The 17,500-nt window shown below is 38.9% G+C and overlaps 1 protein-coding gene across 1 annotated transcript in view; it reads right to left on the reverse strand.

Annotated features, from left to right (window-relative positions):
- The window catches only part of LOC143018751 (uncharacterized), a 593,788-nt gene that overhangs the window by 170,996 nt on the left and 405,292 nt on the right, over positions 1-17,500 (reverse strand). The window contains exon 7 of the mRNA XM_076174349.1: positions 12,396-12,493. Within this exon, the coding sequence (XP_076030464.1) occupies positions 12,396-12,493 (98 nt within the window). The remainder of the gene's footprint in view (positions 1-12,395; positions 12,494-17,500) is intronic.

A 17,500-nucleotide genomic window follows, 5' to 3' on the forward strand; every position in this document is an offset into this window, starting at 1 on the left:
AGAACCAGCAAAGTTATTTGTCACCAACAGAGTTGAGAAGAAAAAAAAAAAAGAGACGAAAGTGGAGGTCATCATATCTGCGGAAGGCACCACTCAGGGAGACTCGGTGGCCATGGCAATGTACGCGCTTGGTCTTATGCATCTGTAGCAGGGGATACAACATGAGGACACCAGGGTCAAACAGGTAGCATATGCAGATGATCTTACAGGGGCAAGAAAAGTAGCTGACTTAAAAAAAAAAAAAAAAAAAAAAAAAAAAAAAAAAAAAAAAAAAAAAAAAAAAAAAAAAAAAAGGGGTGGGAGGAGGTGCTGGCACACGGCCCGGACTTGGGTTACATTCCGAATGCAAAGAAGTCTGTCCTCATAGTGAAGCCAGACTACTTTGACAATGCCAAAATCCTCTTTGAGAACAGTGAATTGAAGGTAACAAAAGACGGGGAAAGATATCTCGGTGCAGTGATCGGATCTGAATCGCCTAAATCAGCACATGTACAAAACCTAGATTTTGAGCATACGGTTGTAGACAGTAGGATAAATAAACTTTTGTATTAGACCTCATTAAAATTATAAATAAAAGGGTCGTCGACCACAATCATTGACAGGAGAGGGGCCAATGAACTGTGTTTGTGGGAGACAGATCCTGATTGCTTCCGCCACACAGTTCCACGAGGATGGAGGTCATTAAAAAAAAGTAGTAGTAGTAGTAGTAGTAATAGTAGTAGTAGTAGTAGTAGTAGTAGTAGTAGTAGTAGTAGTAGTAGTAGTAGTAGTAGTAGAAGTAGTAGTAGTAGTACTAGTAGTACTAGTAGTAGTAGTAAGAGTAAGAGTAGTATCAGTATTATGGTGAGTGCTCTTTGTCCTTTGTGTGTAGCGACAAGCGTGGTCAGCGACACAAGTTCCGCCCCCACGCTGCGCAAGCTAGGTCACGTGGATGATGTTCTGGGAGATGATTGGCCGAGACCCTACGCCACAACCCAAGCTAACCCAAGTGTGGGCCGCCCGGGTCGGATGTGTGTGATTACACTCCGAGAAAGCACGCATGCCGGTCACACACCACGAACACGGCACTTTCGCATCCTCAAAGAAGGTAATATGGACTCCTCACCTTTTGTATAAACACTCAATACGCTCCACTACAAACACAGTAGACCAATAAAGAAGATACAGAGCCCCTCTCTTTGTATTTAGCCTCACCCTCGACCACGCATCACCATAGTGGAGGTAGCGGTGGGATAGAGTTGATACGCTCTATACACGTACTCGTTCTAAACTCAGTGCACAAATTTACAAGTAACAAATTACTCTGAGTAAGAACAGGGAAATCGTTGCTCACAAACCCAGCAACACGCTGAAGGGAGCTCTCAACCGGGTCAAGGATAAAGTGAGCAAATTGAACCAGCCCGGGGTGGTGTACAACATCAGTTGCTCTGATTGTACAGCACGCTATGTGGGTGAAACAGACAAATAGACTAGCACTAAACTACAAGTACACCAAAGGGCAGTAAACAGAAAAGACCATAGTTCGGCGGTGTACAAACACACTGAATAGCACCAACACGAGTTCGACTGGCAAGGGGCAAAGATACTCTACAATAACAACAGGAAAGAAGGCCACTAACGGAGACAGTATAAATGGGTCTATCACACTCAATCCCACCTATGCGGGTGCGAGGGAGAGGTGGAAAAAAACCGCGAACAGCGGTGGGGTGTAAATGTCCTCCCCCCTTCCCCTTTCCCCCTTCTCCCCCCACCCCTACCACCACACACTCTCACCCAGCACAGGACCACAGAGCAAAAGTTGCCACGTCCCTCTCCTATAGACGTAGTCGTTCGTATATTTATACCATCTGATTTCTGTATTATATTATAACCCCTGAGGACGGGTCCCGCACAGGACCCGAAACGTCGGGAATAAATTACCTACTTCTGAGTCTGGTGTTTCTACGTTTCCACCAATATATATAATATATAATATATATATGTATATATATACATATATATATATATATATATGTATGTATATACATATACATATATATATATAAAGCGTAGACTCAGAGGTGACTTGATACAGGTATTTAAAATTCTAAAGGGAATTGACAACATCAAAAGTGACCAAATTTTTACATTGAATGAGAATCAGACAAGAAACAATGGTCTCAAACTGTCCGGAAATAGATTCAATTTGGAAGTAGGTAGAAACAACTTTGCCAACTGTGTAGTTAATGAATGGAATAAACCTCCTGCATAGGTAGTGCAATGTAGTTCAGTTCGAAGCTTTAAGAATCATTTAGATAAATACCTAAGTAAGATGCTGTAATGATTATAGTTTATCTTATATTATTTGTTTTTGTTTTGTTATCATTTGTCTGTCTGATTTTGATTTATTATTAGTTATATGTCAATTTATCATTATTTACTATTTACCTGTTTGTTTATTATTTAACTATACCTATGCATTTATTTATGTATTTTATTTGTTATTTACATTATCATAGTTTTTATTTGTCATTTTATTATTAATATAATTTTTTTTTCGCATCCGACCTAAATATGGATCAAAAGGTCTCCTGTCGGCATGCTCCGCCTTTGTAATATATATATATAAAGATAGGACGGTGGTAAAGAAACACACAAGTCAGAGATGAGTTTATTCCTCCAATCGTCCGCGGATCAATCGTCAGCGGACCGATCGTCCACCAGATAATTAACTAGCAGACGCCCTCTAGACGATATATATAGTCGTGTAACCCCTTGTAATTTGTAGTCTCCCTGAAGAAGATGTAAAAGCCGAAACGTTAGAGGAATAAACTCATCTCTGACTTGTGTGTTTCTTTACCACCATCCTATCTATATGTCCAGATGGATAATATATATATATATATATATATATATATATATATATATATATATATGTATGTATATGTATGTATGTATATATATACAGATGTGTATATATATACATATATATATATACATATATGTATACATATATATATATATATATATATATAATATATATATATATATATATATATATATATATATATATATCGTATACTTGGGGCGCAGGTTTTCCTTGACACACTAAGTTAAACACCACAGCATAATTGTGACAATGCTGTGGTATTTAACTCAGTATATATATGTACATATATGTATATATATATATATATATATATATATATATATATATATATATATATATATATATATATATATATATATATACAACACTGAATGAGTCTCAGTGAATAGATATTAAATTTTATCAACCACAATGCACTTTAATACTAAGCCGTCAACATCGGGAGACCTGTGAAGGTCAACATGCATAAATTGAAACGTGGTACGGCCAAGGACTCGAACCCGGCTGGCACGTGACAAGTGCTGTAGTGACTTAACCGATTGTTCCATCAAGGGAGAATATATATATATACATGTATATATATATATATATATATATATATATATATATATATTATATATATGTATATATATATATATATACATATATATACACATATATATTATATATATATATATATATATATATATATATATATATATATTCACAATGAAGCCACAGCTAGGTTGTAATTATTCGTTGAATTAGTGGAAGTGTAGTGAAGATGATCAGGAGAGGGTTAGAATCGCGAAGAGTAGGGTCAGTCCTGAATTATTAATTCTCATACACAATAGCCAAGCAAAGAAAGACATCCACTCCTGGGGATAATTCCAAACCGTATTACAGACAGAATTTAACATTGAAATAATGCTCGATCAAGCGTGGTAGGAATTAGAGAACATGAGGTATGACTGGATCGAATCACCAAAAACATTCATACATACATACATACATATACCAAAGGATTTTCCCCCTTACAAGGGAGGTAGCTAAAAAAAACAAAGGCATAAAAGCCACTCCCACCCATTCTATCCCTAAATACACTCTACTCCCCTCCACCCTCTACCCTCCCTATTATCTTGGCACCTCCTGGATGACGGGTCATCCCTGCACCTTGTCCACTGCCCAGGGTCAGAAGCAGTGTCGCAAGACACAGCACATCCACAGCAAGGCCGCTTCATTAAATCGGCGACCCCCCCCCCTCTCCGTCCCCTCATGCAGAAAAGGAGAAGACGGGAAGAAACCCCTTCAGGCTGCGTCAAAAATTTTCTCACACATACTACCTCACCCCCCATCCCCCTACCCATTGCACTTCATGCATCACAACATCATCCATATACAACCATTCTCCATTCACCCCTGTCTTTTGTCCTCTCCCGTCTTTCCTCAACAGATATTCCCTTCTTCCCCAAAGCCCCTTTCACCCCATCCATCTATTTCATCCTAGGTCGCCCCCTCATGTTCACTCCTTCCACATCTGCCTTCCATACCTCTTTTACTAATCTTTCTTCACTCGTTCTTTCCATGTGTCCAAACCATCCTAATACTCTTTCATCCACCCTATCTCCCAACTCCTTTACCACCCCTGTTCTCCTCCTCACCTCCTCATTTCTCACTCTATCCAGCTTAGTATCCCCCATCATACTTCTCAGACACCTCATCTCAAACACATTCATACAGAAATTTAAATGTCAACATGCAGTACTCGAGACACAATTCCCTTACAAAAGACTACCGGACAGAGATAGTACCATCAAAAGGAAATTATGGGACGGATTACCAATCGAATCGAAGGAAAGAATAGAAGGATTTCTAGAAGATGGGTATCTACTTAATAAATTACTGGATAGGTTAGAAAATGAGAGGCAAATTCTGATGATCCAAAACAATTTACCAATAAGAGTCTTACATACGAGGGAACAAAATGACAACCATACTCGTACACTAGATGGGGCAACAGGAACAGTAATTAGATGGATGAACTCAAAGATATGATCTGTAAGCTAGAGCTTTAAGTAGTACAGAAGAGGAAGAGTGTACAAGAAGTACATCAAAGTCGTCTCAGATACTGTTATTTCTGCGAGAATAATACTCATTGGTTAAAAGATTGGAGACTGGGTTGTAGGAAGGGAGACCCGAAATGTCCTGTTAAAAAGGAGGGCCTATACCACACAAGCCCCAAGAAATCGATGTGACTAACCAATAAGAAATGGACACCGGTGATAACCACAGAAGTAGGAGGTCAATAAGTATAAACATTAGTAGAGATAGGGAGCAGCTATACTCTAATAGTGGATCAAAGGGGAACTCAACTTTCGTATGAATCCACCGATATTACAGGGAGTCACAGGTAATCCACTTAGGATAATAGGAATGATAAGAACTAGGATTTAATGTAGGAAATACAAAGGAGATTATGCAATGGATTCCCACATTGTCCAACTCATATGTAGCGGCTGATGTACTATTAGGTTGTGACGTCTTGAACCAGATTCCTTTTCATTTGAATGCCAAGAAGAAAACATTATTTGGGGAAAAGCGTCATTCCCATTCAAGAGAATCAAGAATCAAAGAGGATAAGTCAGACAGGTACGAGAGAGGCCCATAACGCTTAATGAGAACCCTAAACACCACTTACAAGTTAGTTTGATCATTCCGGTATTTCTAGAACCATACCAAACTAAATTTATAGCATTCTCAACCCCGGCATAAGTTTCAGTTTATCTCCAAGCTAATTATACCCATAACAACCATCCGTACATAACAGATGTAAACGACGAAGGCTCAATATATACACCGTTAGTTAACAACTCAAAGAAAGCGCGGAAGTATCAAAAGGGATTTATTACCAAATTACGACCTGGTAAAACTAGAAGATACTAGAGTAGAAAAGTTGAAAGAGGAAATCAGGAAACAAAATTGGGAACACCATACGAGCATTGAAGAGGAGGAACTGAGCAAAATAATTATACTGGGAAACAATGAGTTAGGACTAATCGAAGGCTCACCAGCTCATATACAGGTTAGTGATCCTCAACCCAGTCAAGCACCCATGCACCGTTATCTCGAACAGGCGAAGACCTTCATCTCCAAGATGCTATCAGATATGAAACAAAGGGGAATTATCGAGAAATGGACTGCACCATGGCTATCTCCAATAGTCTTAGTGAGCAAACCTGACTGTAGTAAAAGGATGTGCTTGGAATATAGACACGTGAACGAACAACTAGCGGCCGATGTCTATCCCTTACCTAAGTTAAATAAGCTAGTGGAACAATTGAGTGGCTATGAATATCATGGAACCCTAGATATGAAGGATGCGTGCTTCCAAATTATGTTAGATAAAGAAAGCAAAGACCTCAACACCTTCTGTGATGGTGTGTCCTTGTATAGGTTTAGAAAGTTACCGTTCGGACTGACTTGCACACCAGCCATATTTTTGAGACGCATAACCGAAGTGTGAAACCCTTACTGCAGAAAGGATGGGTTAGAAATTATCTGGACGATCTCATAGTATTGGCGCTTGTTTTGCAGATTTAGTGAAACGACTAGGAGAACTATTCGCATTACTGGAACAAAACAGAGTCAAGTTGAACTTAAGTAAATGTCTTTTTGGGTTGAAGGAGGTCACATTCCTGGGACATGTAATATCGGCGAAAGGTAGTACACCATTGCCGAAGAATGTAGATGCAATCCTTAAGATGAAATCACCAAAGAATGTAAAGGAGGAAGATTCCTGGGGATGTGTGGATTTTACAGGAAGTACATATCAGCTTTTGCTAAGATTATACCACTAACTAATCTCACAAAATCAGATTCTACATATGTTTGGGATAGAGAATGCCAGGAAGCGTTTGAACACCTGAAGAAGAAATTAACTAGTGCGCCAATACTAGCGAAAGAACGGAACGACCAACCATTCGTATTAACTACCGATGCTAGCAGCAACACACGTAGGAGCTTTACAGAGCCAGGTGGAACCGAATGGGGCCATTAAACTCAGAGGATATTTCTCAAAGAAGTTGAACCATGCGAGACGCGACATGCGGTAACAGATAAGTAAGCACTTACAATAGTACTAGCTTGCAGGAATTTTCACCATCACTTATGGGTGACTAAATTTATCATTATTACGGATCACCAACCCCTAACCAGCGTGTTCGAAAGAAAAAACAAATCACCACGTATGAACAGGTGGATCTTAGAAATGAGAGAATATCAGTATGTGATCTAATACGACAAAGGGAAGGAAAATGTCGTAGCAGACCAACCATCGAGGCCAGTTAGAGTAATTACGAAAGTACCAGAAGCCACTTGCTTGGGATACAATAAAAAGACTTTCAAGGATAAACAGAGGGAAAGTTCCACATGGCAGGAGTTAGCAAGTTACTTAGAAGGAGATACAATACCAGGTAGACACTTAAGAAGACAACACTATATCAGTTTGCTTTAATAGATGATATCTTATATTACGTTAGGGAGAAATCAGATGGAAGCCTTAACTACACGCCTATAATCCTCCACAATCTTGTACAGGAGGTAGTAAGATGTGCACATGAATTAACGGACAATGTAGGACAAAACAAGACCATTAATAAAGCCAAGGAACTATTATATTGGCCTAATTTAAAAGTAGATGTGTGTAATTTTGTAAAAAGAAGCATTACTTGCCAGAGGTTCAAGGGTACGCAAGAGTTGTCACAGCAATACAAAGAGGTTCCACCTGCTACAAAAGCAATGGAGATAATACGCATAGATTTAACGGATATGGTATCCGGGTCTCATGGTTATAGGTATATCCTGACTGTAATCGATCACTACAGTAGGTTCGTAAGATTCTTCCCATTACGTACGAAACACCACCAACACATAATAAACTTCCTATCCCATTACTTCGCGAACTATGGCATACCAGAGAGCATCATCATGTACAACGGCACGGAGTTCACCAACACAGCATTCTGAGAGTCGTGTGAGAAGTAGCAAATTACTCTCCTCTACACCAGCCCATACCACCCGCAAGCAAACGGCGTAGTAGATCGGATCCCTCGAACGTTGAAGAGCATCCTTGCAACACTGTGCCAGGGACATCCAAACAAATGGCCGGATCTATTACTGGCCTGTCAGAAGAAGATGAACAGTGCTACCCACACCACCACAGGACAGTCACCCTATTTCACCTTCTTTGGAAGACACCCACCAAGAATGGTAGGACATAGACTCCCCTGTGTTTAGAGGAGTGCTAAACAGACACTTGGAATAACTCTATCAACTAGGACCTTAATAAGTGATAAAATGTGATAAGATGAATAGGAAATCACCACCATGGTTAAACTGTGTAGTGCTCAGATCATGCCATTAAGTGATAGTCCAAGATGATGATTCATTATACCAGTTTAATCTGAGTATGCTAGAATTAAGGTTTACATGTACCAACATAATTTTATATGTATGTGTAATATATTTTGTGTGTATTAGAATTAAGGATATATATATATATATATATATATATATATATATATATATGTATATATATATATGTATATATATATATATATATATATATATATATTATATATATATGTATATATATTGTCTGGCAACCATATATATATATATATATATATGGTTGCCAGACAAGCGAGATCCAGTCCAAAGGGGTTCTTTCATCCTTACAGAACAAAAAATAAGGAAAGGATAGGCCCAATTCAAAATGACGAAAATGTCATGATAGAATCGGAGAAAAAATGAGTGAGGCGTTTAAGAAATATTTTCTCTCGGTGTTTACTAAGGAGAAGTTAGATAAGGTACCTAACTGCGATCCAATTTTCAGTGGGGATGAAGAAAGTAAACTAACTAATATCAGCGTTAATAAAGTAGACGTAGTCAAGCAGATTGAAAGACTTAAAGCTGCAAAATCCCTGGTTCCAGAAGAATTTTTTCCGAGAGTGCTTAAAGAGTGTAAATTTTAAATATACGACCAGAACAGAAACAGAAATATTTAATAAGTCTGCAGACACTGGTTTTGTACCTATTGATTGGGGGCAGGCAAATGTTGTTTCTGTTTTCAAAAAGGGAGATAAATTGTCTATATGCAACTACAGGCCAATCAGTTTGACATCAGTTATAGGTAAAATGGTTGCATCAATGATAGTTATTATACTCAGAGAACACATCGAGAGACATAATTTGATTCGTGACACAACATGGTTTCTCCAAGGGTAAGTCATGTGTGACTAATCTTCTATGCTTTTACATTAAAGTATATAAGGCATCAGATAACAATGGTAGTTACGATGTTATTTACCTTGACTTTAGCAAAGCGTTCGACAAGGTGCCACACCAGAGACTACTAAATAAAATCAAAGCCCATGGCATAAGAGGAAAAGTGTTAGAATGAATCAATGACAGAAAACAGTGGGTCATAATAAATGGTGTAAAATCCAAGTGGGAAAGTGTTTCTAGCGGGTTCCCCAGGGCTCGATTTGGGTCATTTATTGTTCATTACATACATAAACGACTTGGACAATGGGATTAATAGTGATGTTAGTAAGTTTGCGGACGACACTAAAATAGGACGCCTAAGTAGGTCAGGAAACGACGCAGAGATTCTGCAGGATGATCTTAACAAATTGTTCACATGGTCGGTGAAATGGCAAATGAACTTCAATATCTCAAAGTGCAGCATATTAAACGTAGAGCTACACAATCCCGAAAATAAATATAACTTAGATAACACGTTTTCAATGAAAACTGAATGCGAGAGACTTGGGAGTTGTAGTGAGTCCTGACCTTAAATCCAGGAAAAAGTGCATTAGCGCCAGGAATAAAGCATTAGGTTTCATTTCAAGGACGGTTACGAATAGAAGTGCAGAGATAATTATCAAATTCTATCTAGCGTTAGCGGTACAGTTTTGGTCTCCGTCTTATAGAATGGACATCAATTCACTAGAATCAGTACAGAGGAGAATGACCAAATTGATACATGGGCTCAGAAATTTACCTGACGAAGAGAGGCTTAGACACTAACCTACACTCTCTGGAAAGACGCAGAGTGTGGAGTGATCTAATAGAGGTGCTCAAGTGGACCAAAGGCTTTAACAAGGGTGACCCAGACAAGGTCATCATATTAAGACAACAGGGCAGGACTCACAGTAATGGATTTAAACTAGACAAATTTAGATTTAAGATGGAAATAGGCAAGAATTAGTTTACTAATAGGGTGGTCAACGAAAGGAATAGATTAAGTAACCATGTAGTGAACGCTGAAACTATCGGATATTTTAAGAAACTGTTAGACAACCTTATGGATGGGAATGACAGTTGGTAATGGACATGAAACTGCCAAGTGTAGGTCTTATTGCCTCTTGTAGCCTCTTTCATTCTTACAATCTTATGTTCTTATTTTCTATAGCATGAATATTAATTCACTAGAATCAGTACAGAGGACAATGGCCACTGTGTGATTATGGGTGTTGTTCATGATGGTTAGTGAGTCAAGCTGTGTCTGTAAATTAAACCCTCTGTCCGTGCCGCGGTTGTTGACAAACCAGGACGATGACTTGGCGTAAAATTAATCATTTAGGATAAGGTTGGGAATGGTGGTGAAGTTGTTGGGAACTATGGGGGATGATTGGAGGGGGAATGTACATGCTAACTATTGTGATTGTGGATTTGATGCCTGTTCGGATTTGGATTGATTGGGCTTCGGTGGTGCTGTCGGTGGGAGGGAGAAGGGATTTGGTGGAGGTACTTGTGTCCACAAAGCAGTTGGGTTGGTGAATCAGAGTGATGAGTTCACCGCCGATACCGTGGGTCCGGTCTTATCTGATGGTGATGAAATTATGAAAAGATTTTTTTTTTTTCAATGTCGTAGTTTTATTTCTTGTACAATGGCACCATGTATGTTGTGCTATTTGAGGACAAGTTCAAGTTCGTGTTTTTTATGTCATCAATGTTAAATTGTAAGATGTGTGTTCTGAACGTGTTGTAGGTTGCTGTACGGGGCTGGAGTACGGGTGGGGGAGGATTAGGTTCAGGATTAGGATTAGGAGGTGAAGACAGAGGGGAGGGGGGAAGGGGAGGGCAAGGACGGGAACTTTTTTTTTGGGGGGGGGGGAGTGAAATGTCACTCCCACGGGCTTTGAGTTCGTGTGGGAAGGTGAGGGTGAGGCTATGGCTGGGCATGAGGAACAGGTCCAGGTGTTTGTGTAGTGTTTTATGTCAGCAAGTGTTGTGCAAGTGAGGTGGGCCCAGTTATTGCATAAATTGCATTGAATTGAGTCCGTTGTCTGACGACTCGAGGTGGTTTGGATAATGTCGGAGAAGTGTAATTGCTTCCATGCTGGGGGTTGAGGTGTGGTCGCACGATGTAAACGCCACTATGCCAGGACCGCTATAGTCTGTTTACTGAAGAGGGGGCTTCCCTCATTCGAACTGAAGCGGCTGGCGACAGCTAGAATAACATCCATCGAAAAGACCAACCGGGTTAGACTCTGGTTATGTTTAACCATTTCGTTACGTTATACGAATTTAGTAGTTTCTTCTAGCTGCCGTTAGGTGATTTTATTCAGTTTATTCTGCAGCGAGAGTGTGAGGAAAGGAGAAGAGTAACAAGAAGTTGCCAAGGGTTAAGAGAGGGTTGCCAAGGAAGACAAACAAATTATTTGTTGAAACCTGTATAGTGGGTTGGAACAGGAAGATGAGAAGTGTTTAAAACATCAGCAGGTATCACCTACATTCCTACACTACTGAGGATTAGTTGTGGTTTGATTCTGGTTGACGCCGGACGATTTTATTCAGCTTAGAGGTTGTGGCTGTGCCCTTTCTGGTAGCCAAAGTTATCTTCATGAGTGTTCCTTTTTGCAATGAGAGATTTTCCTTCGAGGTTTGTCTTATTTCGGCTAAGGACAAGACGAAACATTCTATTCAGGCGTGTGACATTCTCTCAGTGATATGTTGCAAGAGCCGTTTCATTATATTTTCAACCACGAACTAAGCTCTTACCCATATATAGTTTAAGTTTGTATAATATATGCAATTTGCCAAGGGCACATTGTGACGTCTCATCTTATCATATCTTATCTTACCTTATCTTATATCTTAACTTTATCATGCACCTATATATTGCTAGAAAATGTGATTACACTAAATAAAGAAATAATGAGGACCTAATCAAGGCACAAACACAACACAACTTTAGTATTTTTCTTGGCAGAGGTAGAAAAAAAATCGGGTGGACGATAAATATACTATTTTGTTTATATACACTTCCTCATTCTTAACACATACACCAACGTAGTATATCGCTTTATGCCACTGTGTTATTGCAGAAAAAAGATACCTAGTATGATAGTATAGACTTGTACCATTTTCAGTGAAACTTATTTTCAAAATGTTCACCACTACCACTACCAATAGCACCACTGTTACCGACACCAACGCCACCACTACCAATATTCCTCCCCGAACTCCTCTGGAAAAGTACCTGTGGTTTTGGTCTTCCTCTTGGTCGACAGGGAAGAGTGACGTTGTGGCCCTCGAGGACTCGGATCTGCTGTAGGACGCGCTCCGTCCGTGGAACCTCTGCCCAAGAGAACAACAACGAGGGTGGATTTCACCAGATATTTTGTATATATACATTATATATATATATATATATATATATATATATATATATATATATATATATATATATATATATATATATATACAAATATATACATATATATATATATATATATATATATACATATACATACATATATATATATATATATATATATATATATATATATATATATATATATATATATATTTGCTAAACAGAAATGTAGTAGCACATTTGTAAATGACACACAGGAAACACAGTCGGAGAAAATAAACTTCGAATAAAGAAGAATCCTATATTTCGGCTATCAACTGTAGCCCTCTTCAGGAAAGTACATAAGACAGAGGACAAAGGGGACTTATAAGCTACAGAAAAGAGAAGGAATGTGGACAGATGACCTCACTCAGGCGCGGGGCAAACTGGGGTGGCGGAGGAGGGAGGGGGTGAGGTGAGGGGGGGTTGTAAGCTCCGTACCATTTTGCTAACAGCTGCGCGTGAAATGATGTCAGGAGTCCACTGTCCTTTAGAGATATTAATATTAGGGCATTCCTCAATTAATGCTGATTCGACTATTTTTCTCCTGAAACCGCAGTGGGACTTGAACACTAATCTGGCCTTACCCCAGTCGAAAGAATGATTCTTATTTTTGACATGAAGAAATACAGCCGAATTTTCTTGCCCATACCTAATTGACCTTTTATGTTCTGCCAATCTAGTGTTCAAGTCTCTCCCGGTTTGACCCAAGTAAACCAAATCACAATCTTGGCAGGGCGAACAATAAACACCAGGTGACTCAACTTCCTCCGGTTTTTGTTGAACGTTCACAATTTGCTTACGCACAGTGTTAGGATAGTGATAGGCAATAGTGAGACGCTCATGAGGAAACAACTTAGTAGAAGAACTGATGGTATTATTGAATGGAATTTTTAGAATGTCCTTAAAGGAGTGGTGAAAACTTGAGGGGACGGAAGTTTTAAAATGGTTGGCCCTAGCCTTACTGAGGGCTTGGTCCAGAAACCAAGGTGGATAAGCCAACTTTTTAAGTTGACATTTGATCCCCTCGATCTCATGGTCCAGAAATTGAGGACTGCAAATCCTGAAAGCCCTCAAGAAAAGGCCAGAGGCAACACTTTTCTTGACATTGTCAGGGTGATTGTTAAAAAAGTAAAGGTAATTCCCTGAGTGGGTGGGCTTTCGGTACACTGTAAAGAATAAAGTATCATCAGTTCTTCTTATCAAAATGCCCAAGAAAGGGATTTGGTGTCCTTCTTCCCATTCAACTTTGAATTTAAGATTCGGGCTCAATTGGTTCAATTTATCATGGAACACTTCAAAAGGGCCCCAACTGTCATCCCACGCCGAAAAGATATCGTCTACGTACCTGAGCCAAATCATTTCGGGCGGTTTGATGCTGGGCAAAAGGGTACACTCAAAATACTCCATGTATAAATTGGCCAAAACAGGAGACAAATTGGAACCCATACTGCAATCGAATTTTTGACGGAAGAATTGGTCTTGAAAGGAAAAGACATTTGAAGAAACACAAAGGCGAACTAAAGCAAAAATTTTGTTGACAGGGAGGGGGAAAATGTCTTGAAACTGTTGCAGTTTGGTTTCCAAAAAAGTAAGCACATCTTTGTTTATCCTCAGGGTACAAAGAAAAGAAAAAAGACACAAGAATATATACACAGAGTATGAGGTCAGGAAGGGAACCGGGAAAGGTTGTGAGGCTCTAATGTCGACCTGACCCGTTCGCGACAGCGGACGTTTGGGCTACTACTTTTTCACAATAAAATTGTTTAGTTTATACATACCATGACTTAGATTTTAAGTTATTGAAATGTATCTTTGATCAAACTGGATTCTCTTATATTTCTAGTCAAATATGACTTATTTTTAACAATTTCTTTAGCACCCTCCCAATTTATGCAATGTAAAATCCCTTAGGTGAATAAATAATGCATCAGAAATTTGCCCACTCTTGACAAGTATAGCATTAAGAGTGGGCAAATTTCTAATGCATTATTTATTTACCTAAGGGATTTTAATCATTGCATGAATTGGGAGGGTGCTAAAGAAATTGTTAAAAATAAGTCATATTTGACTAGAAATATAATAGAATCCAGTCTGATCAAAGATACATTTGTCAATAACTTAAATTTAAGTCATGGTATGTCTAAACTAGACAATTTTATTGTGAAAAAAGTAGTAGTCCAAACGTCTGCTGTCGCGAACGGGTCAGGTTGACATTAGAGCCTCACAACCTTTCCCGGTTCCCTTCCTGACCTCATACTCTGTGTATATATTCTTGTGTCCTTTTTCTTTTCTATGTACCCTGAGGATGTCTGAATAGACGAAAGCACTCGGTCATCAGTTTTTCTTTTTCCTTGGTGGTTTTTCCGCATATTTAGAATCACGAGTTTATGTGATTTCTCATGCATACACACACACACACACACATATATATATATATATATATATATATATATATATTACAGGTGAAAAATGTAATCACACATTTGTCAATCACGTTAAAACCACTGTTGGAGTAGAAAAGACTGGACACGGGGAATCTATATATTTCGATTGCAAACTGCAATCCTCTTCAGTAGATACAAATAGTAGTGAGTGCTACTTAAGTAGCGCCCTTGACATGAGAAAGGGGAACATTGGGAGAAGTCTCTACCCTCGGCTCACTCCGTATGTGAGGTCAGGAGGCAAATATGTTTTTAATAGGCTGGGGATAAAAAGTCCTGAAATTATATCCGGGGACCATTTCCCCATTGAAATTTTCTTATTGATAAAATTTGTAATCAAATTACATTTTTTCAAAATTATATATTTTTTATTTGTTACATTTTCTTTGTGTATATTGGACCTTTCCCAGTGTATTTTCAAATCCTTTATATATTATGTGTAACTTTTTTCCTTTGTATTCCCCTGAAGATGTGAAATATCATGAAAGCGCTTGGGAATTTTAGTTTCTTTTCCGGTTTCCTTTGTGGTTATTCAGCAATTTATTGATCACTTGGTTTTATGATATTTTTGCATATATACATATATATATATATATATATATATATATATATATATATATATATGCTTCATTAAAAGTGATAGACAATTCAGCATGCTGAATTTTCTTAAGGATATTCTCCTTATTACGCAAGATAGACTTATTCTCTCTTAAAAGATGTGAGATGATTTCTCCATAGGAGGTCATCTGGGCTGCCATATCGCGATTTCGAGTCACATTGACTCTTCTCCAGTGGCGTGGAAGTGGACCTTGTCTTCACGGTGGGAAAGATCAGAATGATGGCTTGTGGTGATCTGGCGTGCTTGTGTCATCTGTCTCGTTTCTCCTAGTCTCAGATTGGCTGGTACTAGGGGCTGTGTTCCTTCTAATGCTTGGTAGTGCTTGTAGGTCTGTTGATTGTATGTTGAGATTGGGGTTTAATTCTTTAATATATAAAGCTTCGAGTATGGGGAGGCGGCGTGTGTCCGGGCATGTTGTGATTATCTCTGTGTTTTCTGTGAGCATTTGTCTCGTTATGTTTTCGTGATGTTCCTGGCGTAAGTGGATTTTAAAAAGAAGACATTAAAATATACTATCGAGCCTTTTTCTCCACGGCCTACAAAGAAGATGAAAGAATATCAAAACAAATATTAAAAAGAAATGTCAAACCCACAAATCCCGATAAGAGAATAAACGTAGTAATATATTATAAAAGCCAGAAAACCAGCCACCTGTTACTACGTAATAGCCCAAATATAATTAAAGAGGCAACTCAACATTCGCATGTCATCTACAGGTTCACTTGCAAACGAGGGAATTGTGCAACCCTCCCATCCACCTATGTTGGCATGACGACTATGAAGTTGAGCAGACGTCTTAGTTACCACCTTTCGTCTGGAGCCCCAAAATTCCACTTACGCCAGGAACATCACGAAAACATAACGAGACAAATGCTCACAGAAAACACAGAGATAATCACAACATGCCCGGACACACGTCGCCTCCCCATACTCGAAGCTTTATATATTAAAGAATTAAACCCCAATCTCAACATACAATCAACAGACCTACAAGCACTACCAAGCATTAGAAGGAACACAGCCCCTAGTACCAGCCAATCTGAGACTAGGAGAAACGAGACAGATGACACAAGCACGCCAGATCACCACAAGCCATCATTCTGATCTTTCCCACCGTGAAGACAAGGTCCACTTCCACGCCACTGGAGAAGAGTCAATGTGACTCGAAATCGCGATATGGCAGCCCAGATGACCTCCTATGGAGAAATCATCTCACATCTTTTAAGAGAGAATAAGTCTATCTTGCGTAATAAGGAGAATATCCTTAAGAAAATTCAGCATGCTGATGAAACATGTTTGAGAGAAGACCTCCTGCCCATATATACCCTTAATATATATTTATATTATATATATATACGTATATATATACATATATATATACATATATATATATATATATATATATATATGTGTGTGTGTGTGTGTGTGTGTGTGTGTGTGTGTGTGTGTGTGTGTGTGTGTGTGTGTGTGTGTGTGTGTGTGTGTGTGTGTGATCCAAAGACCAAGGTGAACACACACACACACATATGTGTGTGTGTGTGTGTGTGTGTGTGTGTGTGTGTGTGTGTGTGTGTGTGTGTGTGTGTGTGTGTGTGTGTGTGTGTTCTTTAGATCTCGTGTTGGGCTCGTGATCGACAGCTATTTCCCTCCCGGAAGAGAGCTCATAGCTCGTATGACCAATCTATGGGTAATGCTATGACCTTACAGACACACACACACACGCCCACGAGAGTCGGAGTAACGACCCGAAGCGCAGCGATACCGAAATAATTTCGGCCCTGGGCAGGATTCGAACCAGTTACTGCCGCACCTCCGTACCGGCAATCCAGTACTCTATCAATACACACAAAGAAAATGTAACAAATAAAAAAAATAATAATTTTGAA

This window comes from Oratosquilla oratoria, chromosome 1 (assembly GCF_046742065.1).
Source record: "Oratosquilla oratoria isolate Oo_2021 chromosome 1, ASM4674206v1, whole genome shotgun sequence".
NCBI lineage: Eukaryota > Metazoa > Arthropoda > Malacostraca > Stomatopoda > Squillidae > Oratosquilla > Oratosquilla oratoria.